Here is a 22,135-nt window from a genome sequence, read left to right as displayed (position 1 = left end):
TGTAGTATAAGGGGCGGGTCAACCATTTTTTAGAAACTAATGTGAACTCTAAAAGTGATGCAGTTTTAGTAATTAAAGAAATTGAAGTAATTATATGAACGGGCAATTTTATATACCCCTCTAAACATATAAAATCACATGTCTTCAAATCATGCTTAACGAACATTGTACATTATGTATTAAAAAAGTCGTCTTTTGGGATATGTGTAATGCCGCACGGTCAAAGGTGGTATATGAAATCCCCTTTTTTTTACATGGTAATTTCATATTTGTAAAAATGATTCTTTTGATACTTCGTTCTGACTAATGGGAATCAGATCACACATATGTAGGCACTAACCGATGACACACGAGGTACACATAAGTACGCATGGAAAAACGTGTGGGTCGGGTCAGGTAATGGGTCAGAACGGTTTTCGGTTAAAATGGTTTGATTTGATTTTAAAAGAACTAATGGTCCAAAATTATAGATGATACAATAAGAAATTGTTAAGAAAAATCTATCCAGCTTCTGAAAATTGAAATAAAAATAATTGTACTATAAGAAATTTAATTTAAATGCCTATAAAAATGAAATATCTATATCGAATCAAAACATATATTTACTTAGTGAGATAAAATGATCTTTTTATAATTTTATATAATAAGAATTTCAAAGCCTGCTACTTCAAATGGCAACACTATCAGATTGAATCAGCAAACTACCATAAAGATCATAAACAGCAGCATTAAAACATCAAATACAAAGTAAAAAAAAACAGCATCATAACGGGATCACAATTCTATGAGCCCAAAATTCCTAACTCCCGCAAGCTTCTTGCCATACGTAGGAGAAGTTATCGTATTTACAAGTACCAGATATAGGGAGTACTGCTAGTAATCAAATCTGTTCCTTGAAGAATTTGTTGAGGAACAACTTAGGAACATAATAAAAAGACGCTATTAATACGTTTGCTTGTGTAACAACTTGGGTAATTTTAATCTTATCAACACATGTCTTAAGAAATACAAGTTAAGTTATGATGCAAGTTTGAAGATATGGAGTGCATGCTTGTATTAACTGAATTCAATATTAAGTTTTGAACTCAGCATGGGTCTGCATAAAGTCATAAACTTTAATGGACCAGCAAAAGATTTGTTGCTTCAGCAAGACTTTAAAGAGACAACAAGAATTAAAGGGCTAGCGAGACAGAAGGTTATAGTCGATTAAATCCGCCTCCATACTGACCTTTTGAGACCACTAATATTGAATACAGTTTCCGCTTGATTTGATAAAAAAAATGGATACAACACTAAAAACAGTTATTACTGACATACAACTATGTTGATTGAGAGTTATGGAAGAAAAGTCTATTTACATGAAAATCCAAGTTGAAACAGGAACCCTTTTTCCACCCTAAACCCGACCCAATAAATTACTGCCAGTGTCCGCAAAAACTTCTAGTGTACGAACATAATTATCAGAAATCATATTTGTTCTTGGACCTCTATGAGTCTTATTCGGTTGAGAATCTGTGAGTACCATCGAATTGTTTCAATCTAAAAGTGCAACAAGAATCTAAGAGATATCAATCACAACATTTGCCTTGTATTTCTTCTATATATTATCCTGACATTAATTTTATGTCACACAGAAACTAGACGGTTAGGCAAATTCCAATACTTGTTGGTGATTGTATACAGACCCGGTTTTTATAATCAATACCGACAAGCATTAATATTTGTTAATTGTTCATCATTCATTTAAAACTATGAATTTATAGTGTGATTCTGTTTATGAACAATAAAGATTAATTGTACGTAGTAATTAACATATACGTTCCATTTTCTGATCACGTTTATTAGATCGATTGATCGGCTTATATCTGTTTCATTAAAATAAGTTATGATGATGTCCAAGAATATGAGCTTGTATACAAGTGTTGGAATTTAGATTCTAGTATACCAAAAAGTAAGCAAGATTCGAATGTTGTTTCTATGTACAAACGCATGCAATCCAGCATATAATAACGCTCCTCACTATTCACCCCACACACATACATGATGCATATATAATATCATGCATACATATCAACTTGGACGTGATGTGCTCGAGTTGGTGGAATGACAAGGTTTCATCACCAAAAACACCAAATAAAAGTACACAAAGATTGTTTTTATTTTTCGGAAGCATCTAGAGCCTCTACGTATCTCCAGTACTTGATATATATGAAACAATAATTAAAATGCTTTTAGGCTTTTAGCCAATGTTTTGTTTGATAAAATAATTAACGCTCACACCAGTGGCAGACCCAGGATTTTTTGTCAATGGGGTCCCAATTTTTCCGGTTTACAAAATTTTTCGGGTCGGTCGTTATTCGGGTCGGGTCGAGGCGAGGAACACAATAAAACACGGAACTATGGTGTCATTGGAAACGAGTAAGTAGAAAGAATCTAAATTACAAACTAGATGAAACATACACTTTTAATTCATACCCGAAAAACATGAACATAATCTATATATATGGTCTTACATAATTGACCAAAACATGAAAAAATAACTCTAACACAAATAAATGATTAATTATAATATACATACACAAGGTAAATAATAAAAGAATATGCAAAATCCATGTTAACATTATATATGTTGCATGGTGATAATGACTATATGAGAGAAACTAACAAAAAGCACAAATACCCTAATTGAATAACTAAGACTAGGATATTAAAAAAACAACAAAAAAGTTGTATGGTGGGGCTTGAACCTACAACCTCTCACAAGTAAAACAAGGGACTTTCCACTGTACCAGTTCAATCTTAATAGTATGGGTTCCAAGTATTAATTTTTATGGGGTCCTTACAAAATTTAATATACCGTCTCTGAGTAATTTTTAAAAAACATCGGTGTCCCGGGACCCCGATCGGACCTATGTGGGTCCGCCCCTGGCTCACACTATCTACTACTTTATTAAAGGAGGCTTTTTATTTGACACACGTTCCCTATTACTAGCATGTTTACATAGATATCACGTAAGCTATCTTCCATATTTAACCTTAATTTTCTATAATAAATTAATTAACAACAATATTACCAATGAGGGAGTACTGAAGACTGACACTACCGACGATCACCAAATCACCGAAACAATATTAGAGGTTGTCCAATCCAAAATCTTATCCTTCCATATTATTGAAGGATATATTGATGAAATTTTATCGTTCCTTCCAAACGAACCCATCGGTAATCTGTCCACGCCTTAACTTGATCGAGTGTTTGGCGAGGGGGTCTCGTCCGTTTCTCCAACTGGGCATCAGTGAACCCTAGTAAAATATTGTTTACTGCACTTGTCCCGGCTTGGGTAACCGGGGTAGTGTTCATAAGATTTGTATAACCGCCGGTGTTCTCCCCAGTTGCTGGGGTTGTGGTTACCGGGGTTTCTTGGTCACTTACTGGCTTTGGGACCGGAGTAACGTTAACCATTTCTTTAGAAATTTTGAAAAAAAACTAAGAATTAGTTCTAGCTTTTATGCACGGATGGCGCCAATGAAGAAACACTAAGTGACCCCGGGCAGATTACGGATAATCTGGGGGTTAGATAGATGTTTCCCACGAGGATGAGGTCCAGCAAAGAAGGTTGTTCTTCAGGTGACCTGCAAAACAGACACCGTAAACTCGTCACTGAGAAGGGGGGGGGGGTTCCTCCTTGTGACCACCCTCCGGCGTGAGAATCAGACTAGATTGCTCTGAATATAAGTGTATATTAATAGATTGCTAGAGAAGATAAGATAATGAGATATCAGATGATGTCCTTACCATTCCAAGGTGTTGGAGTATTTATAGCCGAAGGTAGGTTTCCAAGAAGGTACAGCCGGCTGAATAGTATTCCTGTTCTACCAACAGTGGGCTATGCACGAGCCATGCTGGTTGGTGGATAGGCTGCGGCTGATAGTGACAAGGACGGCTGTATACTGTTCCTTTACTGCCGGTTATGCACTGTTCCACCAACTGTAGGCTACGCACGTCCCACAGTGAGGGTTGGTGAGTAGGCAGCGGCTAATAGTGACAAACAGTACTAGAGGGTGCTCCTCCTCGTACTGTTGTCGGTGAGCTGTCACCCTGTGATTGGTTCATGGGCTGCTTTGGTCAGATCTTGTCTATTTTGTCCATACCTTGGCAGGTATAGTACATAAGATCTTCCAGAAGCATACGGACTGGCTCACTCCCGCCTTGCTCATTCCTTCAGGTGACATTACTGAAGTATCAATAGTGCCCTGTGCGTGTAGCCTTGCTATTAGTGCGGGTAGCCTTCCCTGATGGCCTGTACCCGCAGCTGCGGGAACAGGCGGGGTACTTCACCATTGGGAGGCTTTCCCTGCGGGAACAGCTGGCGTACTGCGCGTAAGGTCTTTATCTCTGAGCATGGTGGGTCCTGCGGAAGCAGTTGGTCCTTGCGCAGACGTCCCTCTTCAAGGTGAGTCTTGCGGGTTCAACTGGGCTCTGCTGGGACCTACCTCTTCAGGTCTATTTTAGTAGCATTTGTATTGTTATTTGATGAATTTGGAGGTAAATTAATTATATATACAAAGTTGAAATGAACCTTGGATCCAAATTTTGGAATGAGAATTGGCTTATGGAGTTATAGTTCATTTTATAGACACATGATTTTAATAATCATGTTTTTGTTTAAAGTAAAATCTAAATTGTATTTGATGAGTAATGACTAATTGGTAGAAAATATTATTCTCATATTTGTCTTATAATTTCCTCTTAGCCTTATAAATTTTAAGTCATTCAAAAGACTTGTAACATTGTTAATAACAACTTTTGATTGACAAATATATGAATTTATAAAACTACTTAAATGTTGAATTTTAGTTATCTAAGATTAAACATTAAAGGACAGTGATATTAAAAATAACTAATTAAGTAATTGGCGATTTGCTCCTTTTATCTTTAATGGTTAAATATTAGATATGGAATACACCTTTTTTTCTCATATTTTAAATGATAATTTACACTTTAACAACTTCCTTCTTATCTTTAGACACAGGCTTTTATGTTTTAGTTAACGTGTACGAAGGACGAATCACAATCCAGCTGGGTTTAGACTTTAAAATGTATAGCAAACAAACCATTCGTTGTAAATTAAAGATTATGAATCCTACTAACCGATTATAAACAGATGATAGTGAACACAAATGATCATTGTCGTTTATATGGTTTCATGACTTTATGCCGAACTGTGAAATGTGAACAAAGTCCTATACGGGTATTGTAAGAGCATGTTGGTTAGTAAAAACGTACTTATGAAGCTACGTAGTGAAATTAATCTTTTTTGTATAAAACTTTTTCGTCGAAGATAAATAAACTAAAACAAAATTAATCTTGTCGCCTTTTTTGTATAAATTAACTCACGTACAATATCACACGATTTTAAAACCCTTTAAACTGGTATACCGCTAGAGCGGTTGGTTCAATAATTAATCAGTTTAGTTATATATGAAAAATAATGGGAAAAAGGGGTTGAGAAGAAAAGAATATTTGTGTTCCTATAAATTAAGGAATCACAACCACTTGTAAGAAACCACTTGTAAGAAAGCAGAAGCTTTTTATTTTATCACAACCACATGTAGCTTGCTATATGTATCAAAATTCAAAAAGAGCCTTTTTCAATGGGTCTGAAAAGATAATGGGAAGCAAGAAAACCACATAGAAAGCATCATGACTCAGTTCGACCTTCCATTCGAGAAGAAACTCAGAAAGTACATCAACTTGATTAATAATCAAACTTTTACCGCAAGTGTCGGGTGGATGCCAACTCTGCCTGTTCATATTTTCCGGCTGACAATCATTTTGATTCATTGAATGACCATTAAATTCTTCATACCTTATAATATCCGTTCTTTTGTTTTTGGTACAATCACAATATACTAATCCACACGGATTGCTCGTACATATATATGACTATATGAGTGTGTGACTAGGAGCTACAATTGTGTTAGATGGTTGGCCATTACATGTAAACAGCTTATATGCTCAAGTTGTTTTGTTCAACTATTATGTAATTAACCTTCAAGGCAGTATGTTCAATCTTCCTGGTTCCATAGGACAGTAGGCAATAAATCATGTTATAATGAAACTGTTTATGTTTGTACTTAAAACGTTAGTATACTATAGTTTCAAAATATGTCGCGTTATATATGTTATACATATATTGGCGTGTCGTTAAATTAAAATGAATGTATAAAACGTTTCATTACTAGGCGAAGCAAGTAAATTTGTAGATCACAGAAATATTAAAAATATATTATACTAACTAGTAATTATGTTAGCATGGTTTCATTTTAGTCTTCAAATTTAAATCTATCATGAATAGTATAGAAAAAGTTATTACACCAAGGACTGAACCGAAACCAAACTATGAACAATATATAGGACCGCAAGTCCGCAATAGAATTGGTTTTTCCAGTAACGCGTGACGAAAGTTAAGTTAATGGATACTTTTGTAAAGTTTTCCTACCAAAACAAGCATCTAAATATTTGTAATATATTAGGTAACCACTAAAATATTTGTAAAACAAATATATAGAACGATAATAGATACAATAATTATAGTTCTGTAGTCTTTTATAACAAATTTGGAAATGTAATAAAAAATCACAAAACAAAGAAAAAGCGTAAGTATAAAACGGTATACAATCTATCTATTCTAATAAATAACTACCTATTTTTGTCACTTCTCACTCTTATAGCCATCTTCACCCTTTTTTTAACATTTCAACATATGACCCTTATATTATAAGTTATTTCAATATATAAATTCAAATTTATTTTTATTAAATGTAAATCATATTCGATTCATTCATTAATATTAATGGTGAAAGATAAGAAGAAAACAAGGAAATCTCAAAATTGAAGTTGCAAATCTATTAGAACAAATTTTAAAATCATAAGTAATTAAAATCATAGCAAACTATAACTTGTTTTTAAACTGGGATTGGAGCAGTCGTGCATAGTTTTTTTTTATAAGATTAGTTTTAAATTTGGATTTAAAATTTTCTCATATGTATTTGAACTAAAAAAAATATGTATTTTCTTAATTTCTTCAAACATTTTATATAAATATTGCAAACATGAAGAATACATATTATATATATCTTGGTGTTTAAGATTAAATCATTGAAAAGTAATATTATACTTATAAGGACTATTGGTTTTTATTGGTCCCAATTATTTCATTTTTGTCGGCGCTGGTCCCAACTATCACTTTAACTGCCAACGGTCCCAACTTTCACACATGTGTCTGCCACCAGTCCACGAGTAACCGAGTACTAACTCCGTTATGTTTTAGATGACGTGTCCATCCTACGTGTTAAAAAACCTTGACGTGGCTGCCTGCGTGTATATTAATAGCAAAAAACCCTTCTCCTCCTTGAATATATAATAATATCAGCAGATGACAATTTAATACATATCCCCAAATCGATATCTCCAATCGATCGAGAACCCAATCGATCAAGAACAACCCCAAATTAAAACCCTAATTCAATCATTGAATCGATTTCACTCCTAAGCCCTAATCCTAATCACACTCTACTCGCAATGAGTTCATCATCGTCTTGTACATCTGCTAGTAAGAGAAACCCTAAAATTGTTAAAATTGATTTACAGGGCAATGTCTACTGCCACCACGATTTAATTGCAGTTTCTAGGATTGCTGGTCATAGAAGTTCTCGAAATGGGGATGAATTCTACGGCTGCCGTTTATGGCCTGTAAGTACATTGTCTAGTTTACTGTTTTCAAGTTAAATTTATTACATGAATTCCTTCTTCTTTTGTGGCTAGAATCAAGACTGCAAAATGTTCATGTGGAGAAAAGATTTTGATGTCTTCTTAAAGGAATACAGTTCAAAAAGAGATCAAGAGATAAAAGAGATGCAAATAGAAAATTTAAAGCTAAAGAACATGGTGTTGGAAGAAGAGAACAAGAATTTGAAGCTTCAACTCTCATTGAAAAGGTCCAATTGGAAGAGTAATGTTGTTTTAGGTTTAGCAATTGTTGTCATAGCACTATGGTGGAATGTAAGATGTTTTCTTAGGACCCCTTGGCTATCAATTTCATGTAATTTGTATTAATGTTAATGGATGTTGTTGTTCTCCATATATAGACTTGATTTGTAATGGATGTTGTTGCTATCAAGTACATATAATCTGTAACAATGTGTTGGTAACCAAAATCAAGAAAATGTAACACTTTATGCAACCAAATCAAGAACTGATTGTTAGCATGTTATGTAACATTACTGCACAAAATGGTCAAAAGTAACTTCACAATATGACCAAAAGACCAAAATTGCATATCAGACTAAACTTGACTTCAAAATTACCATAATGCCCATAACATTTAGCACCTAGAAACTAAAAACTTGACTTCAAAATTACCATAATGCCCATAACATTTAGGCTCAAGAAAACCCGTAAGTACAAACTTCCTTTACTTTTTAACTTCATATCTTTCCGCCATTATACTTATATCTCCTTTGTACAGGCGTGGATGCTGCCGCATTCCAGGGTGGAGCGGGGAGGAGCACTTCCGGACCCATGACGGTAGGCTTGGTCCACCTTCCTGAGGCGATGACCCAGGCGGCTGCGCCTGCTTCAGTTGGTTCAGTTGCTCACCCAGTTGAGCCAACTGTTCCAACTGTGATGACATCTCCGCCGGCTGTCAGTGCCATATTTACTGAATCTTTCACTGAGCCGGCGGTGACTATTTCTGCGGGTACTTCCGCAGCGGCGACCACGGTTGTGAGTTCACCTCTGGTGAGTTCACCTCCGTTGGTTTCTACCGCGGCGGCGTCTATGCCTCCTCCGACGTCGGCAGCTACGGCCGATCCTTCAGGTATGCTTGGGGCTTCTCGCCAACCTCTGCCTCCTTCCCATCTGCCTGACCTCTTGGATGGATTTCCCTTGGGTTCAGGTGATGGGTTTGGCGGCTATCGGCCTGTTGTCGACCCTACAGGTGCGTAGGGTTCTTTTGGCCTTTTTATATATATATCATCTTTTCCTAAATGCTTTTTGTTTTTTGCAGTGTCGGATTCCAATGAAGTGTATGTTCCACGATGGAACATCCGCCGAGGAACAACCCTTCGCACGCCTGTGGAATGTGTGGAGTGGGCTCGTCACGCAGCTCCCAGCGGTGCGTTGGGGGAAGCTATGGCTAGCTACCAGGAGGGTAGGCTAACCAACGAGCTTCGGATTCTCCTGGCCCGGATGCAGCCGCGCGTTGAGCTGCTTTGTCGTGAAAACGACAAGTTAAAAGCAGCTCGTATTCAAGAAGTAGCTCAGGCGCGGGCTGTCCGGGAGGAGAACATAAGGCTTACCGCAGTGGCTGCGGAAAAGGAGAAGGCCTTCAAGGCCCTCGAGGTTGAAGTTCAGGCCCGGCTCGAGGCCCGTTCCAAGGCTGCCCAAGCTGTTAACGAACAGCTTCGGCTGGCTAAGGAAACTGCACGGAACGCAACCGAGAGGGCCACCAAGGCTGAAGCTGTTGCTGAGCCTCTACGCCTCGAGAATGAGGAACTTAAAGCCAAACTAGAGGCGCTCCAACAGGCTCATGATGCATTGGCGATGGAAGACGCCAAGAAGCTCCAAGAGATCTTGGACCAGAGGGGGGTGCTTGACCACACTGAGCGGAAGCTAAAGGGCGTTGAAGAGGCTGCGGCTAAAGAAATGTTGCTTGCCAACCTCAACAAAAGTGAAGCCGAACGCGCCCGTAACCAAGCTCAAGCTGCCCTCCAAGAGGCTCTGGTTGCCAAGGAATGGCTTCTTTGAGAAGCGTTGTCTCAGGTATGTTTAGTTTCATTATATCTTTACGCTTTTCTTTGTAAATAGAAAAGGTTTTGATACTTGTATTTTTTCTTTTTGTAGGTTGTGCATCGGGTCTTCACGGATACGTCTTATGACGATGCTATGAGCGCAGCCCTCAACGCTTCTCATGAGGATGGGGAAAAGACCGGCTTCCTGCTTGGTCTAGGGTTCGTTGAGAAAGGCATCCCGCCTTCCAACTTCCCTTTATATGACGTTGATACTGAAGCTGTATATGACCAAGCAGTGAATCAGTATGCCGCCTTCCCGCATCCGGTGGTGGAGAAGGTGAACGAAGTTGCTGTTGCTGATGATGGGCTAGCTATCCTTAAAGCTTTCCTTGAACCGCCACGTTCTACTGATGGTGCGGGTCCAAGTGGAAGTGGTCCTGATGCCTGATCCTGAAGATCCCTTTCCACCATTATAGATTTTTATTTTTGTATAGCTTTTTTTGTATGCGGGTATGTACCCAGCAATCCTTGTAATATTTGAATTTCGATGGAATAAAGATTATTTGCCAACGCCTTGCCTTGTTTATTTTACGCATGTTTTGATTTAACTTAGGAATTTCTTGAGTACTTGGATAAGTTAACTTTTTAACGTGGCAGATTATAAGTTTTAAGTTTTGCTTCCTCTTTTGTGATTGTGCGGGTATGACCGTCACTTTCACTTGGTAAGATGGCTAAACTTTACTTATATCTGTCCTGCGTGGAAGTTTTCCTCATCTTTTCCTTAGAAATTTTCTAAGTATTTTGAATAAGTTAGCCTTTGTACGTGCGGTTGTTAATAGGTTAATGTTCAGTTTCCTCTATTATGATTGTGCGGGTAGGACCGTCACTTTCATTTAGTGGGATGACCAAACTTTACCTATAACTGACCTGCGTGAAGGTTTCCCTTATCTTTTCTTTTGAAATTTTTACCGTTTTGTGTTTATGCGGGTTTTGCCGCCTTCCACACGTAACGACTTACTTCTTCCCATATTTATGCGGTGAATACCGGCATGTCAGTGTGGGAAGTTCATAAGTATAAAGGTAAGGCTATCAACACAATGTGAAAGGAGAATCATTTCCATTAGAAGTGGCTCTAGGCCTTTTCTTTACAAGTTTGGAATTGATCTACATGTAACATTTGCGTAATTGAGCTCCATTCCATGTTCTTGGGATGGGAGTGCCATCGAGCCTTTCGAGCCGGTATGCGCCTTTTCCCAAAACTTCTTTAATGATGTATGGCCCTTCCCAGACCGGGGCCAGCTTTCCTGGGCGCTCTTGGTTCGAAGCCTCGTTGTTACGCAGTATGTAGTCTCCGACATTGAAGTTGCAGAGTTTTACCCGCGTGTTGTAGTACTTTTGCATTTGTCGCTTGTAGTTCTCTTCACGCGCTGCGGCTAAGTCTCTACGTTCTTCAGTTAGCATAAGGTCTAACCGTCTTTCCGCATCATTGTCTTCTGGCTGAATCAAGACCCTTGGTGAGGGTAAACCAATTTCGACCGGGACCATGGCTTCAGTGCCATAAGTGAGGCTGAACGGGGTTTCTCCCGTACTGGCCTTTTTCAGCGTTCTGTTTGCCCAAAGGACTTGCGGAAGCTCGTCCACCCAGCCGGATCTGTGTTCCAAGAGTCTTTTCTTTATGCCTTCGACGATGCTCTTATTTGCTCTTTCTACCTCACCATTACCCTGCGGGTGCGCCACTGAGGTAAAGGTGTGGGTGATTTGAAGTTCTTCCAGCCACTTTTGTAGCTTCTTGTCAGCAAAGTTGGTGCCGTTATCGCTCACCAAATTCTGTGGAAGTCCAAAACGACAAATAATAAATTCCCAAATAAATTTTTTGATATGTTTCGCGGTTGTTTGGGCTAAGGGTTTTGCTTCTATCCACTTGGTGAAGTAGTCGATGGCTACCACTAGGAACTGAACGTTTCCTGCTGCTGTAGGAAATGGGCCTGTCACATCGATGGCCCACTTCTGAAATGGCCATGAAGAGGTGACTGGAACAAGTTCATTCTTCGGGCGATGCGTGTTGGGTGCGTAGAGCTGACAAGACCTACACTTTCTGATGTATGCCAGCGCATCCGTATGCATCCCCGGCCAAAAGTATCCCGCGTTGTTTAGCTTAGCTACAACAGCGCGTGGACCTGCGTGTACTCCACAGATGCCTTCGTGTACTTCCCTTAGGAGGTAGTCAGCATCTTGGTTGTCTACACATCTTAAGAGTGGGCCAAGAAAGTTACGTTTGTAAAGGATGTCATCGATGAGTTGATAATTCAGTGCTTTACAGCGTAGTTTTCTTGCCTGTGTTTTTGACTCTGGTAGTATACCTGCCGCAAGGTAATTTATTAATGGTGTCATCCACGTTTCTGTGCCGGTTTGGATGACACAGATTTCCTTGTGCGGGACTGAAGGTGCCTCGAGGAGTTCAATGCGGATGTCCTTTCCCAAGTGGGTGAAGGCTAATGATGCAAGCTTGCTTAACGCATCCGCAGATTTGTTTTCACTACGCTTGACATGTATGACTTTGCAATCGTTAAAATCGCGCATAAGGGTTTTTGCTTGTGCGAGGTACAGGGCCATTGTGTCGTTCACGGCCGTGTACGTCCCGTTTATTTGGTTGGCTACTAACATGGAATCCACATGGGCTTCCAAGTATTTCACTCCCATCTTACGCACAATTCTCAGCCCGGCCAAGAATGCTTCATACTCGGCTTCGTTATTCGTACTTGGAAAATCCAGTCGAATAGCGTAAGTGTATTCTTGGCCTGCTGGGTTGGTTAGTTTCAACCCTGCGCCTGAACCCTCGTTACTGGCTGCTCCATCAGTGTAGAGTCGCCAGACATCATTGATGTCCTGTGCTGGAGAGGGTTGAGCCTCTTCCTGGCACTCTTTTTCCCGTGATGCAGGCACTTCCGCAATAAAGTCGGCCAAAACCTGGCCTTTTATGGCTGGTCTTGGCTTATACTTTATCGCATATTCCCCCAACTCAATTGCCCATTTGGCTAGGCGTCCCGATAACTCGGGTTTGCGTAGAACGTTTGAAAGTTTGAAGTTGGTGAGAATGGTGATTGGGTGACCCTGGAAATATCGTCTTAACCTGCGTGAAGCGTGTACAAGTGCTAAGACTAATTTTTCGAGGGTAGAGTACCGGGTTTCTACGTCTGTTAGGATACGGCTGACATAATATATTGGCATTTGGATGCCTTTCCGTTCAACTAGCAGGACCGCCCCGGTTGCTCTATCTGTTGCGGAAAGGTATAGGATTAACTCTTCCCCCGCTTTTGGTGCTGTGAGTGTTGGGAGTTCGATCAAGCGTGACCGAATCTCCTGAAAAGCTGCTTCCGCTTCTGGTGTCCAGCGGAAGTGCGTTTTCTTTAAACAGTTTCTCAATGTTGACACGAAAGGAAACGACTTATCCGCGTGATTTGCCAAAAAGCGATTAAGTGCGACTAGTCGTCCATTCAGTGTCTGAGCCTGTTTGATGGTGGTAGGTGATTCCATTTTGATAATGGCTTCGACCTTTTCAGGGTTCGCTCTGAAGCCATCTTTAGTGACGATGACCCCCAAGAACTTCCCTTCTTCCATCCCAAATGAACACTTGCTCGGGTTGAGCTTCATGTTTATCCTCCTGAGCGTGTTGAAAGTTTCTTTGATGTCTTTCAACATCGCTTCTGCGTCAGGGCTTTTTATGACCAAGTCATCCATGTAGACTTCCAAGTTCCTCCCGATTTGGGCATGAAACTGGTTGTCCATCAGGCGTTGGTATGTGGACCCGGCATTCTTAAGTCCAAATGGCATCATTTGGTAACAAAATGTGCCATCGGGCGTCCGAAAAGCGGTTTTGTCCTAATCATCAACGGCCATGTGGATTTGATGGTACCCCTTATACGCATCCAGGAAGCATTTAAGGCGAAACGGTGCCAACGAATCCACCTTAAGATCAATTTCGGGTAACGGATAACAATCTTTGGGGCATGCTTTGTTTAAGTCCTTGAAATCTATGCACATGCGCCATTGTTTGTTATTCTTCGGTACCATAACGGGATTTGCAACCCATGTTTGATATCTGCTAATGCGTACGATGCCTGCGTCAAGGAGTTCCTTGACTTGGGTTCTACACGCATTAGTTTGTTCTGGCCCCATTACTCTGCGCTTTTGTACGACTGGCGTAACAGCCAGGTCGCACTTGAGCTTATGCTCTGCCTTACTTCGGGGTACGCCAGTCATGTCAGCTGGTGTCCACGGGAAGATGTCGGCGTTTTTCAGTAGTAAGCGTTTGAGTAAGGTGCGCGTGGGATCAACGACTGTTGGGCCAATGGTAACGGCCTGGTCAGGGTACTTGCCATTGAAGGCCCATTTTTCCGGTTCGGTGATGGTTGGTTTAGCCATCTTTGGTTTGGGTTTAGATGAGACAGATGCGATGCATACCTGGGGAATGCCGGTGATCATCGCCACGCCCTCAGCTGTTGGCCATCCCATCATGCCGTGGACTGAAGATATCACGGCATTGAATCTTGCCATCCCGTCTCTCCCGAAGAGAATGTCGTATGTGTGGTGTGGCTTCCTCATTACGACAAAGTCCACATCCTCTGTGCGTGAGTGATTCCCGTCCGTAAGAGTGACGGGGAAAGATAGGATACCCAGGGGGGTGTTTGTGCTGCCGTCGAACCCTTCCATCGAGGCGTAAACCGTTTCCAGGCGTTCCTTGTCTTCGTCATCCAGCTTGTCGAAGAACTGCCTGTACATCACCGTTGACGAGGCGCCGTTGTCAGCAAGAGTGCGAGAAGTGATGTAGTGCCCCAGCTGGCTTTTGATGACAATAGGGCCTTCTTTGCTGGGTCCTCCTGGCACTCGCGGGAAGCGCACCTCAGCTTCCTTCCACGCGCATGGTTCTGTCGCTCGCCTTTTTCTTCTGATGTTGCCATGAACCATGTTGATGCTGATGTCAACGGGTTTTCGTCCATTGCCTCTGTACCGGTTATCATTCCTTCCTCCCTTCTTGATTGATGCCACAAGGTGTGCAAGTCTTCCATCCTTGACAAATGTTTCAACAATATCCTTCAAGGATGTACACTCCTCCGTACTATGACCCTTTGTCCCGTGGAAGTCACAGGATTTGCTTTGATCCGCATTAGGTCGCTGCCGGATCATTGGAGCCTTTGGCCATGGTAGTTTTTCAGTGGCAAATATCTCCGTGACGCTTTTGGTGAGTGGCGTCCACCGGTGTTTCCGGCTTGGAAGGTGTGTGTTATCCCTTTCGCCAACAAGAGGGCGAGAGCTGGATGAGGTGTCAAAGTTTACCCTTGACTGCCAAATACCTAGCTTCCTCTTTTTGTTCTGCCGGGCGATCCGAACATTGTTTTCTCTGGTCCTTTGCGTGTAGAGGTGTGTACTCTGGGGAAGATCCCTTCCCAGTTGCTTCTCTGTCTCGACAAAGCGCTTGGCCGCCGTCATGATGGCATCCCATGTGGATGGCATGCCGTCCTTACCCGTCAACGTGCGGATAAGCTCTGGGTATTCGGCGCCCTGGATGAAAGCGGCGCGAACAAGATCTTCACTTATGTTGCCCAGACTCAGCTTTTTGGAGTTGAAGCGAGTGATGAAGTCTAGTAAAGATTCATCCTCCTCTCTAACGCAGTTGAGGATCATCCACTGTTCTTCAGTATATTTCCTCTGTTGGCTGAAGTGTTGGCTGAACTTGTTCTGAAAGTCCGCCCAATCATAGATGTGGTGGACTGGTAAACGATCAAACCATGCCCTGGCCGCTCCAACCAGTGTCATCTGGAACATATAACACCACGTGGGTTCCGTCCAATTGCTGACTTTATGCCGTTTATATGGTTTCATGACTTTATGCCGAACTGTGAAATGTGAACAAAGTCCTATACGGGTATTGTAAGAGCATGTTGGTTAGTAAAAACGTACTTATGAAGCTACGTAGTGAAATTAATCTTTTTTGTATAAAACTTTTTCGTCGAAGATAAATAAACTAAAACAAAATTAATCTTGTCGCCTTTTTTGTATAAATTAACTCACGTACAATATCACACGATTTTAAAACCCTTTAAACTGGTATACCGCTAGAGCGGTTGGTTCAATAATTAATCAGTTTAGTTATATATGAAAAATAATGGGAAAAAGGGGTTGAGAAGAAAAGAATATTTGTGTTCCTATAAATTAAGGAATCACAACCACTTGTAAGAAACCACTTGTAAGAAAGCAGAAGCTTTTTATTTTATCACAACCACATGTAGCTTGCTATATGTATCAAAATTCAAAAAGAGCCTTTTTCAATGGGTCTGAAAAGATAATGGGAAGCAAGAAAACCACATAGAAAGCATCATGACTCAGTTCGACCTTCCATTCGAGAAGAAACTCAGAAAGTACATCAACTTGATTAATAATCAAACTTTTACCGCAAGTGTCGGGTGGATGCCAACTCTGCCTGTTCATATTTTCCGGCTGACAATCATTTTGATTCATTGAATGACCATTAAATTCTTCATACCTTATAATATCCGTTCTTTTGTTTTTGGTACAATCACAATATACTAATCCACACGGATTGCTCGTACATATATATGACTATATGAGTGTGTGACTAGGAGCTACAATTGTGTTAGATGGTTGGCCATTACATGTAAACAGCTTATATGCTCAAGTTGTTTTGTTCAACTATTATGTAATTAACCTTCAAGGCAGTATGTTCAATCTTCCTGGTTCCATAGGACAGTAGGCAATAAATCATGTTATAATGAAACTGTTTATGTTTGTACTTAAAACGTTAGTATACTATAGTTTCAAAATATGTCGCGTTATATATGTTATACATATATTGGCGTGTCGTTAAATTAAAATGAATGTATAAAACGTTTCATTACTAGGCGAAGCAAGTAAATTTGTAGATCACAGAAATATTAAAAATATATTATACTAACTAGTAATTATGTTAGCATGGTTTCATTTTAGTCTTCAAATTTAAATCTATCATGAATAGTATAGAAAAAGTTATTACACCAAGGACTGAACCGAAACCAAACTATGAACAATATATAGGACCGCAAGTCCGCAATAGAATTGGTTTTTCCAGTAACGCGTGACGAAAGTTAAGTTAATGGATACTTTTGTAAAGTTTTCCTACCAAAACAAGCATCTAAATATTTGTAATATATTAGGTAACCACTAAAATATTTGTAAAACAAATATATAGAACGATAATAGATACAATAATTATAGTTCTGTAGTCTTTTATAACAAATTTGGAAATGTAATAAAAAATCACAAAACAAAGAAAAAGCGTAAGTATAAAACGGTATACAATCTATCTATTCTAATAAATAACTACCTATTTTTGCCACTTCTCACTCTTATAGCCATCTTCACCCTTTTTTTAACATTTCAACATATGACCCTTATATTATAAGTTATTTCAATATATAAATTCAAATTTATTTTTATTAAATGTAAATCATATTCGATTCATTCATTAATATTAATGGTGAAAGATAAGAAGAAAACAAGGAAATCTCAAAATTGAAGTTGCAAATCTATTAGAACAAATTTTAAAATCATAAGTAATTAAAATCATAGCAAACTATAACTTGTTTTTAAACTGGGATTGGAGCAGTCGTGCATAGTTTTTTTTATAAGATTAGTTTTAAATTTGGATTTAAAATTTTCTCATATGTATTTGAACTAAAAAAAATATGTATTTTCTTAATTTCTTCAAACATTTTATATAAATATTGCAAACATGAAGAATACATATTATATATATCTTGGTGTTTAAGATTAAATCATTGAAAAGTAATATTATAATTATAAGGACTATTGGTTTTTATTGGTCCCAAGTATTTCATTTTTGTCGGCGCTGGTCCCAACTATCACTTTAACTGCCAACGGTCCCAACTTTCACACATGTGTCTGCCACCAGTCCACGACTAACCGAGTACTAACTCCGTTATGTTTTAGATGACGTGTCCATCCTTCGTGTTAAAAAACCTTGACGTGGCTGCCTGCGTGTATATTAATAACAAAAAACCCTTCTCCTCCTTGAATATATAATAATATCAGCAGATGACAATTTAATACATATCCCCAAATCGATATCTCCAATCGATCGAGAACCCAATCGATCAAGAACAACCCCAAATTAAAACCCTAATTCAATCATTGAATCGATTTCACTCCTAAGCCCTAATCCTAATCACACTCTACTCGCAATGAGTTCATCATCGTCTTGTACATCTGCTAGTAAGAGAAACCCTAAAATTGTTAAAATTGATTTACAGGGCAATGTCTACTGCCACCACGATTTAATTGCAGTTTCTAGGATTGCTGGTCATAGAAGTTCTCGAAATGGGGATGAATTCTACGGCTGCCGTTTATGGCCTGTAAGTACATTGTCTAGTTTACTGTTTTCAAGTTAAATTTGTTACATGAATTCCTTCTTCTTTTGTAGCTAGAATCAAGACTGCAAAATGTTCATGTGGAGAAAAGATTTTGATGTCTTCTTAAAGGAATACAGTTCAAAAAGAGATCAAGAGATAAAAGAGATGCAAATAGAAAATTTAAAGCTAAAGAACATGGTGTTGGAAGAAGAGAACAAGAATTTGAAGCTTCAACTCTCATTGAAAAGGTCCAATTGGAAGAGTAATGTTGTTTTAGGTTTAGCAATTGTTGTCATAGCACTATGGTGGAATGTAAGATGTTTTATTGGGACCCCTTGGCTATCAATTTCATGTAATTTGTATTAATGTTAATGGATGTTGTTGTTCTCCATATATAGACTTGATTTGTAATGGATGTTGTTGCTATCAAGTACATATAATCTGTAACAATGTGTTGGTAACCAAAATCAAGAAAATGTAACACTTTATGCAACCAAATCAAGAACTGATTGTTAGCATGTTATGTAACATTACTGCACAAAATGGTCAAAAGTAACTTCACAATATGACCAAAAGACCAAAATTGCATATCAGACTAAACTTGACTTCAAAATTACTATAATGCCCATAACATTTAGCACCTAGAAACTAAAAAGAAAATCTACCATTTAATAAATAGAAACTAAAAAGAAAATCTACCAAAGCAAGCAAACACTGGTTTGTGTGTTTTGTGAGCACATAAAACCCACCATGAGTGCTCATGTCTGCATAACAGATTGTGCATAAAGTCAACTGCATGACCAAAATTGCATATCAGACTATAATATGACCAAAATAACAATATGACCAATACCACAATATGACCAAACTGACCAAAATGACCAAAATATGACCAATACCACAATATGACCAAACTGACCAAAATGACCACAATATGACCAAAATGACCAAAATGCCCAAAATAACAATATCACAATATGACCACAATATGACCAAAATGACCAAAATGCCCATAACAGATTGTGCATAATAACAAGTCTGCAACATTAACATTAACCAGTCTGCAACATTACTTAAACATAAGTTTTTGACATAGCTAATCATTAAAATACTTAAACATTCCAAAATACATTACTTAAACATTAAGAAGTCTGCAACATAATCCTTGTCATATATTAACCATAAACCATCAAGTAGCTTTCCCCTTGCCTTTGGCCTTTGTGTTTCCCCGTGGCCTTTTAGAACTTGTTGATTGTTGTGTTGGTTGACTTGACTCGTTTGTCATCCTCCGTGGCCTCTTAGAACCTGTTGACTGTTGTGTTGGTTGACTTTCTAGTGTGGCTTGAGTTGACCTTGTTGACCTTCCCCTTGCAACAGTTTCTGATGTGGCTTGATTCTTAGATGTCTAAGGCTTTGTACAAGTTCTAATGTTATGACCACTTTCTTTGCAGTTGCTGCAACTCATTTCTCCTCCATGTTTTGTCAATTTACATGGGTTCTTAGGATCTTCATGGGGATCTTTCTTTCTTTTTGTCTTTGGTCTTCCAGGTTGACTTTTGATGGGAGGAGGGTCCAAAGGATAATCAACTTTTGGCCAATACCTTTCACTAGGCAAGGGTGGAATAGTGTATGAATATGATCTTAAATATGTATCCTTAAGATTACACTAACAAACTGTTCAGCATTTCTTCAAAGAAACCCAGCAACTGAACACACATGCTTACATGGTATACTTGTAAATACAATCTTTGTTATTCACCTTTGGAAGACCTGTCATAAATAACTTAATTATTGAATTATTGAACGATAGTTAACATACCTGTTAAGTCCCACTTTCTACATGAACATGTCCTGTTATTCAAGTCCACAGCAAGATCATCAGCAAAATCTTTAACTTGGAACACATTATATGCTGATGGGAACACTGTACATTTATGGGCCCACTTTTTTGCTCTATCAAGTTTTTTTTGTATCCTTGGGCACACAACCACATCTTCAGCTAACATTTCAGAATGCTTAGTAATTATCCTAGTCATTGTTGTGAGCCTAATTGATTCTAACATGTCTATAATATGCATAGCTCTTGCCTCAACTATGGTTCCATTAAAAGTCTCAGCCATGTTACTCACTATGACATCACAACATGTATTACCCTTAAGAAAGCACCTTACAAAGCAATTAGGATTCTGTTTCATGAAATCATCCACTGCATCATTTGATATTGCTCTCATCTTCTTGATAGCATCATTGAAGTCAGGCTCATTATAAGCCCTACATGTCTGCCAATAATATGTCTTTAACTCTTTACCCTTAAACTTCTTTTTCTAATTTGCAAAGATGTGCCTTGCACAGTATCTATGCTCTGCATTTTTCCAAATCAAATACACAGCATTCACTAATCCCTGTCATATAAATATAGAGAAACTTTAGACATCTAGAACTTACAACTTATAACTTAGATATTAACAAAGTAAGGTCGTACCTTTTGTTGGTCAGAGATAAGTGTCCAGTCCTTTCCACCATCTTGGACATCTAGGCATTTTCTTAGTTCTTCCATGAACCATTCCCAACTATCATTAGACTCACCTTCAACAACAGCCCATGCCACAGGGTACATTTGATCATTAGCATCTCTCCCAATTGCAGCCAACAACATACCACCTAAAAAGGTCTTCAAAAAACAACCATCCAAACACAAAATCTTCCTACAACCTTCCAAAAACCCCCTCTTCACCCCATCAAAACACACAAATAATCTAAAAAATGTCTCCAAGTTTGAACCTGGGTCCTGGGTATTAAACCCTGGTGGAGCAGTTACCAAATTAAAGGTTGAAGTTGGATTTATTTGTTTCAAAGCTGCCAAGTAGGACCCAATTTTACTGTAGTGCTCCCTCATTGACCCGTGAAGCATCTTAAATGCACAATGCTTGGCATTGTAAGCCAACCATTTACGTATAAGAACCTTATATTTCTCTTTAACTGCATCCTGGATCTCTTTACCTTTCCATAGAGGTTTAGCTTTGAATAAAGGCAATAAGTCTTTAGCTATAAACTTAGCAGTCAATTGTCTATTCTTTACCATGTTTCTCTGACAGTTGTGCTTACTATTAACAGTCTTAACCATATAGCAACTCTTGCCCTTGTGAAATGAACAATGTAGACTAAATGGACACCCTTCCACACATTTGACACCTACACGTCCCCCTCTACTCTTGTTACTTGTAGTAATGTAAACATTTCTACCATTTGTGACAGCATAATTTGAAACTGCTTCTTTGAAAGCTTCCCTAGTGGGGAACTTTATCCCAACAACCCATTTAAACTTAGACCAATTAGTTTCTTCACTTACAACTGGAACATTTTTTTTTGTTTCTTCCCTCTTATGTCATCATCTTCACTCTCTCCAGATGTGTCACTATAAGCATCAGAATCTTCAGCACTACTAGATGCTTCTTTAATTGCATCAGCGGATTGTTTTAGACACTCTTCAAGTAACTTCTTTTTTGTTTCAAGATCTTTCTCATTCACCTCTTGTAACTTAGCAACTGAACCTATCCACTCATCATCATCTTTCTCAGATCCATCATCAAATTTATAAGACTCATCATCAGAATCATCATCTTCTGAACTCTCTAAATCTGACCTACCACTCTCTATTTCATCTTTATTTGTGTCAATTGGTGGTGGTTTAAGTGTGGTGTCTTTAACCTTAACTGGAGATCCAAGTGATAAACTAGTAACCTTAGCTGGTGATTTAAGTGTTGAAGTTGGTGGAACTTGTTTTCTAGCTGTGAGCTTGGAGTACCTCTTAACCTTTGAACTAGGGCTCAAGCAAACTTCTGGTTGGCTAATGGGCTGGGCTTCATATATATTTTGTTGGGCTGGAGAGAAAATGGGCTGGGCTGGAGACTTAATGG

The 22,135-nt window shown here is 38.9% G+C and overlaps 1 protein-coding gene across 1 annotated transcript; it reads right to left on the bottom strand.

Moving 5' to 3' along the window:
* Window positions 1–18,776: 18,776 nt before the first annotated feature.
* LOC143586392 (uncharacterized) lies at window positions 18,777–21,300 on the bottom strand. The gene is made up of 8 exons (XM_077067952.1): window positions 21,000–21,300; window positions 20,701–20,879; window positions 20,562–20,620; window positions 20,038–20,489; window positions 19,943–19,988; window positions 19,118–19,256; window positions 18,918–19,010; window positions 18,777–18,866 (listed from the first exon to the last, which is right to left on the bottom strand). The coding sequence occupies exons 1-8, from the start codon at window positions 21,298–21,300 to the stop codon at window positions 18,777–18,779; spliced, it is 1,359 nt and encodes a 452-aa protein (XP_076924067.1).
* Window positions 21,301–22,135: the final 835 nt, after the last annotated feature.

Source organism: Bidens hawaiensis, unplaced genomic scaffold, assembly GCF_021521415.1.
Source record: "Bidens hawaiensis isolate Kalapana, Puna unplaced genomic scaffold, B.hawaiensis_p1.1 tig00001575_1, whole genome shotgun sequence".
NCBI lineage: Eukaryota > Viridiplantae > Streptophyta > Magnoliopsida > Asterales > Asteraceae > Bidens > Bidens hawaiensis.
The sequence above is the reverse complement of the archived record's forward strand: the minus strand, read 5'-3'. Positions and strand labels throughout refer to the sequence as shown.

Coding starts and splice junctions, on each gene's coding strand:
- LOC143586392 (XM_077067952.1), bottom strand. CDS start 21,300: ATGGTAAAGAATAGACAATTGACTGCTAAGTTTATAGCTAAAGACTTA. Junction 19,257..19,942: donor TGTATTTACAAGTATACCAT/GTAAGCATGTGT, acceptor TTAATGTTGCAG/ACTTGTTATTATGCACAATC. Junction 19,011..19,117: donor GTCAGTTTGGTCATATTGTG/GTATTGGTCATA, acceptor TTGGTCATGCAG/TTGACTTTATGCACAATCTG.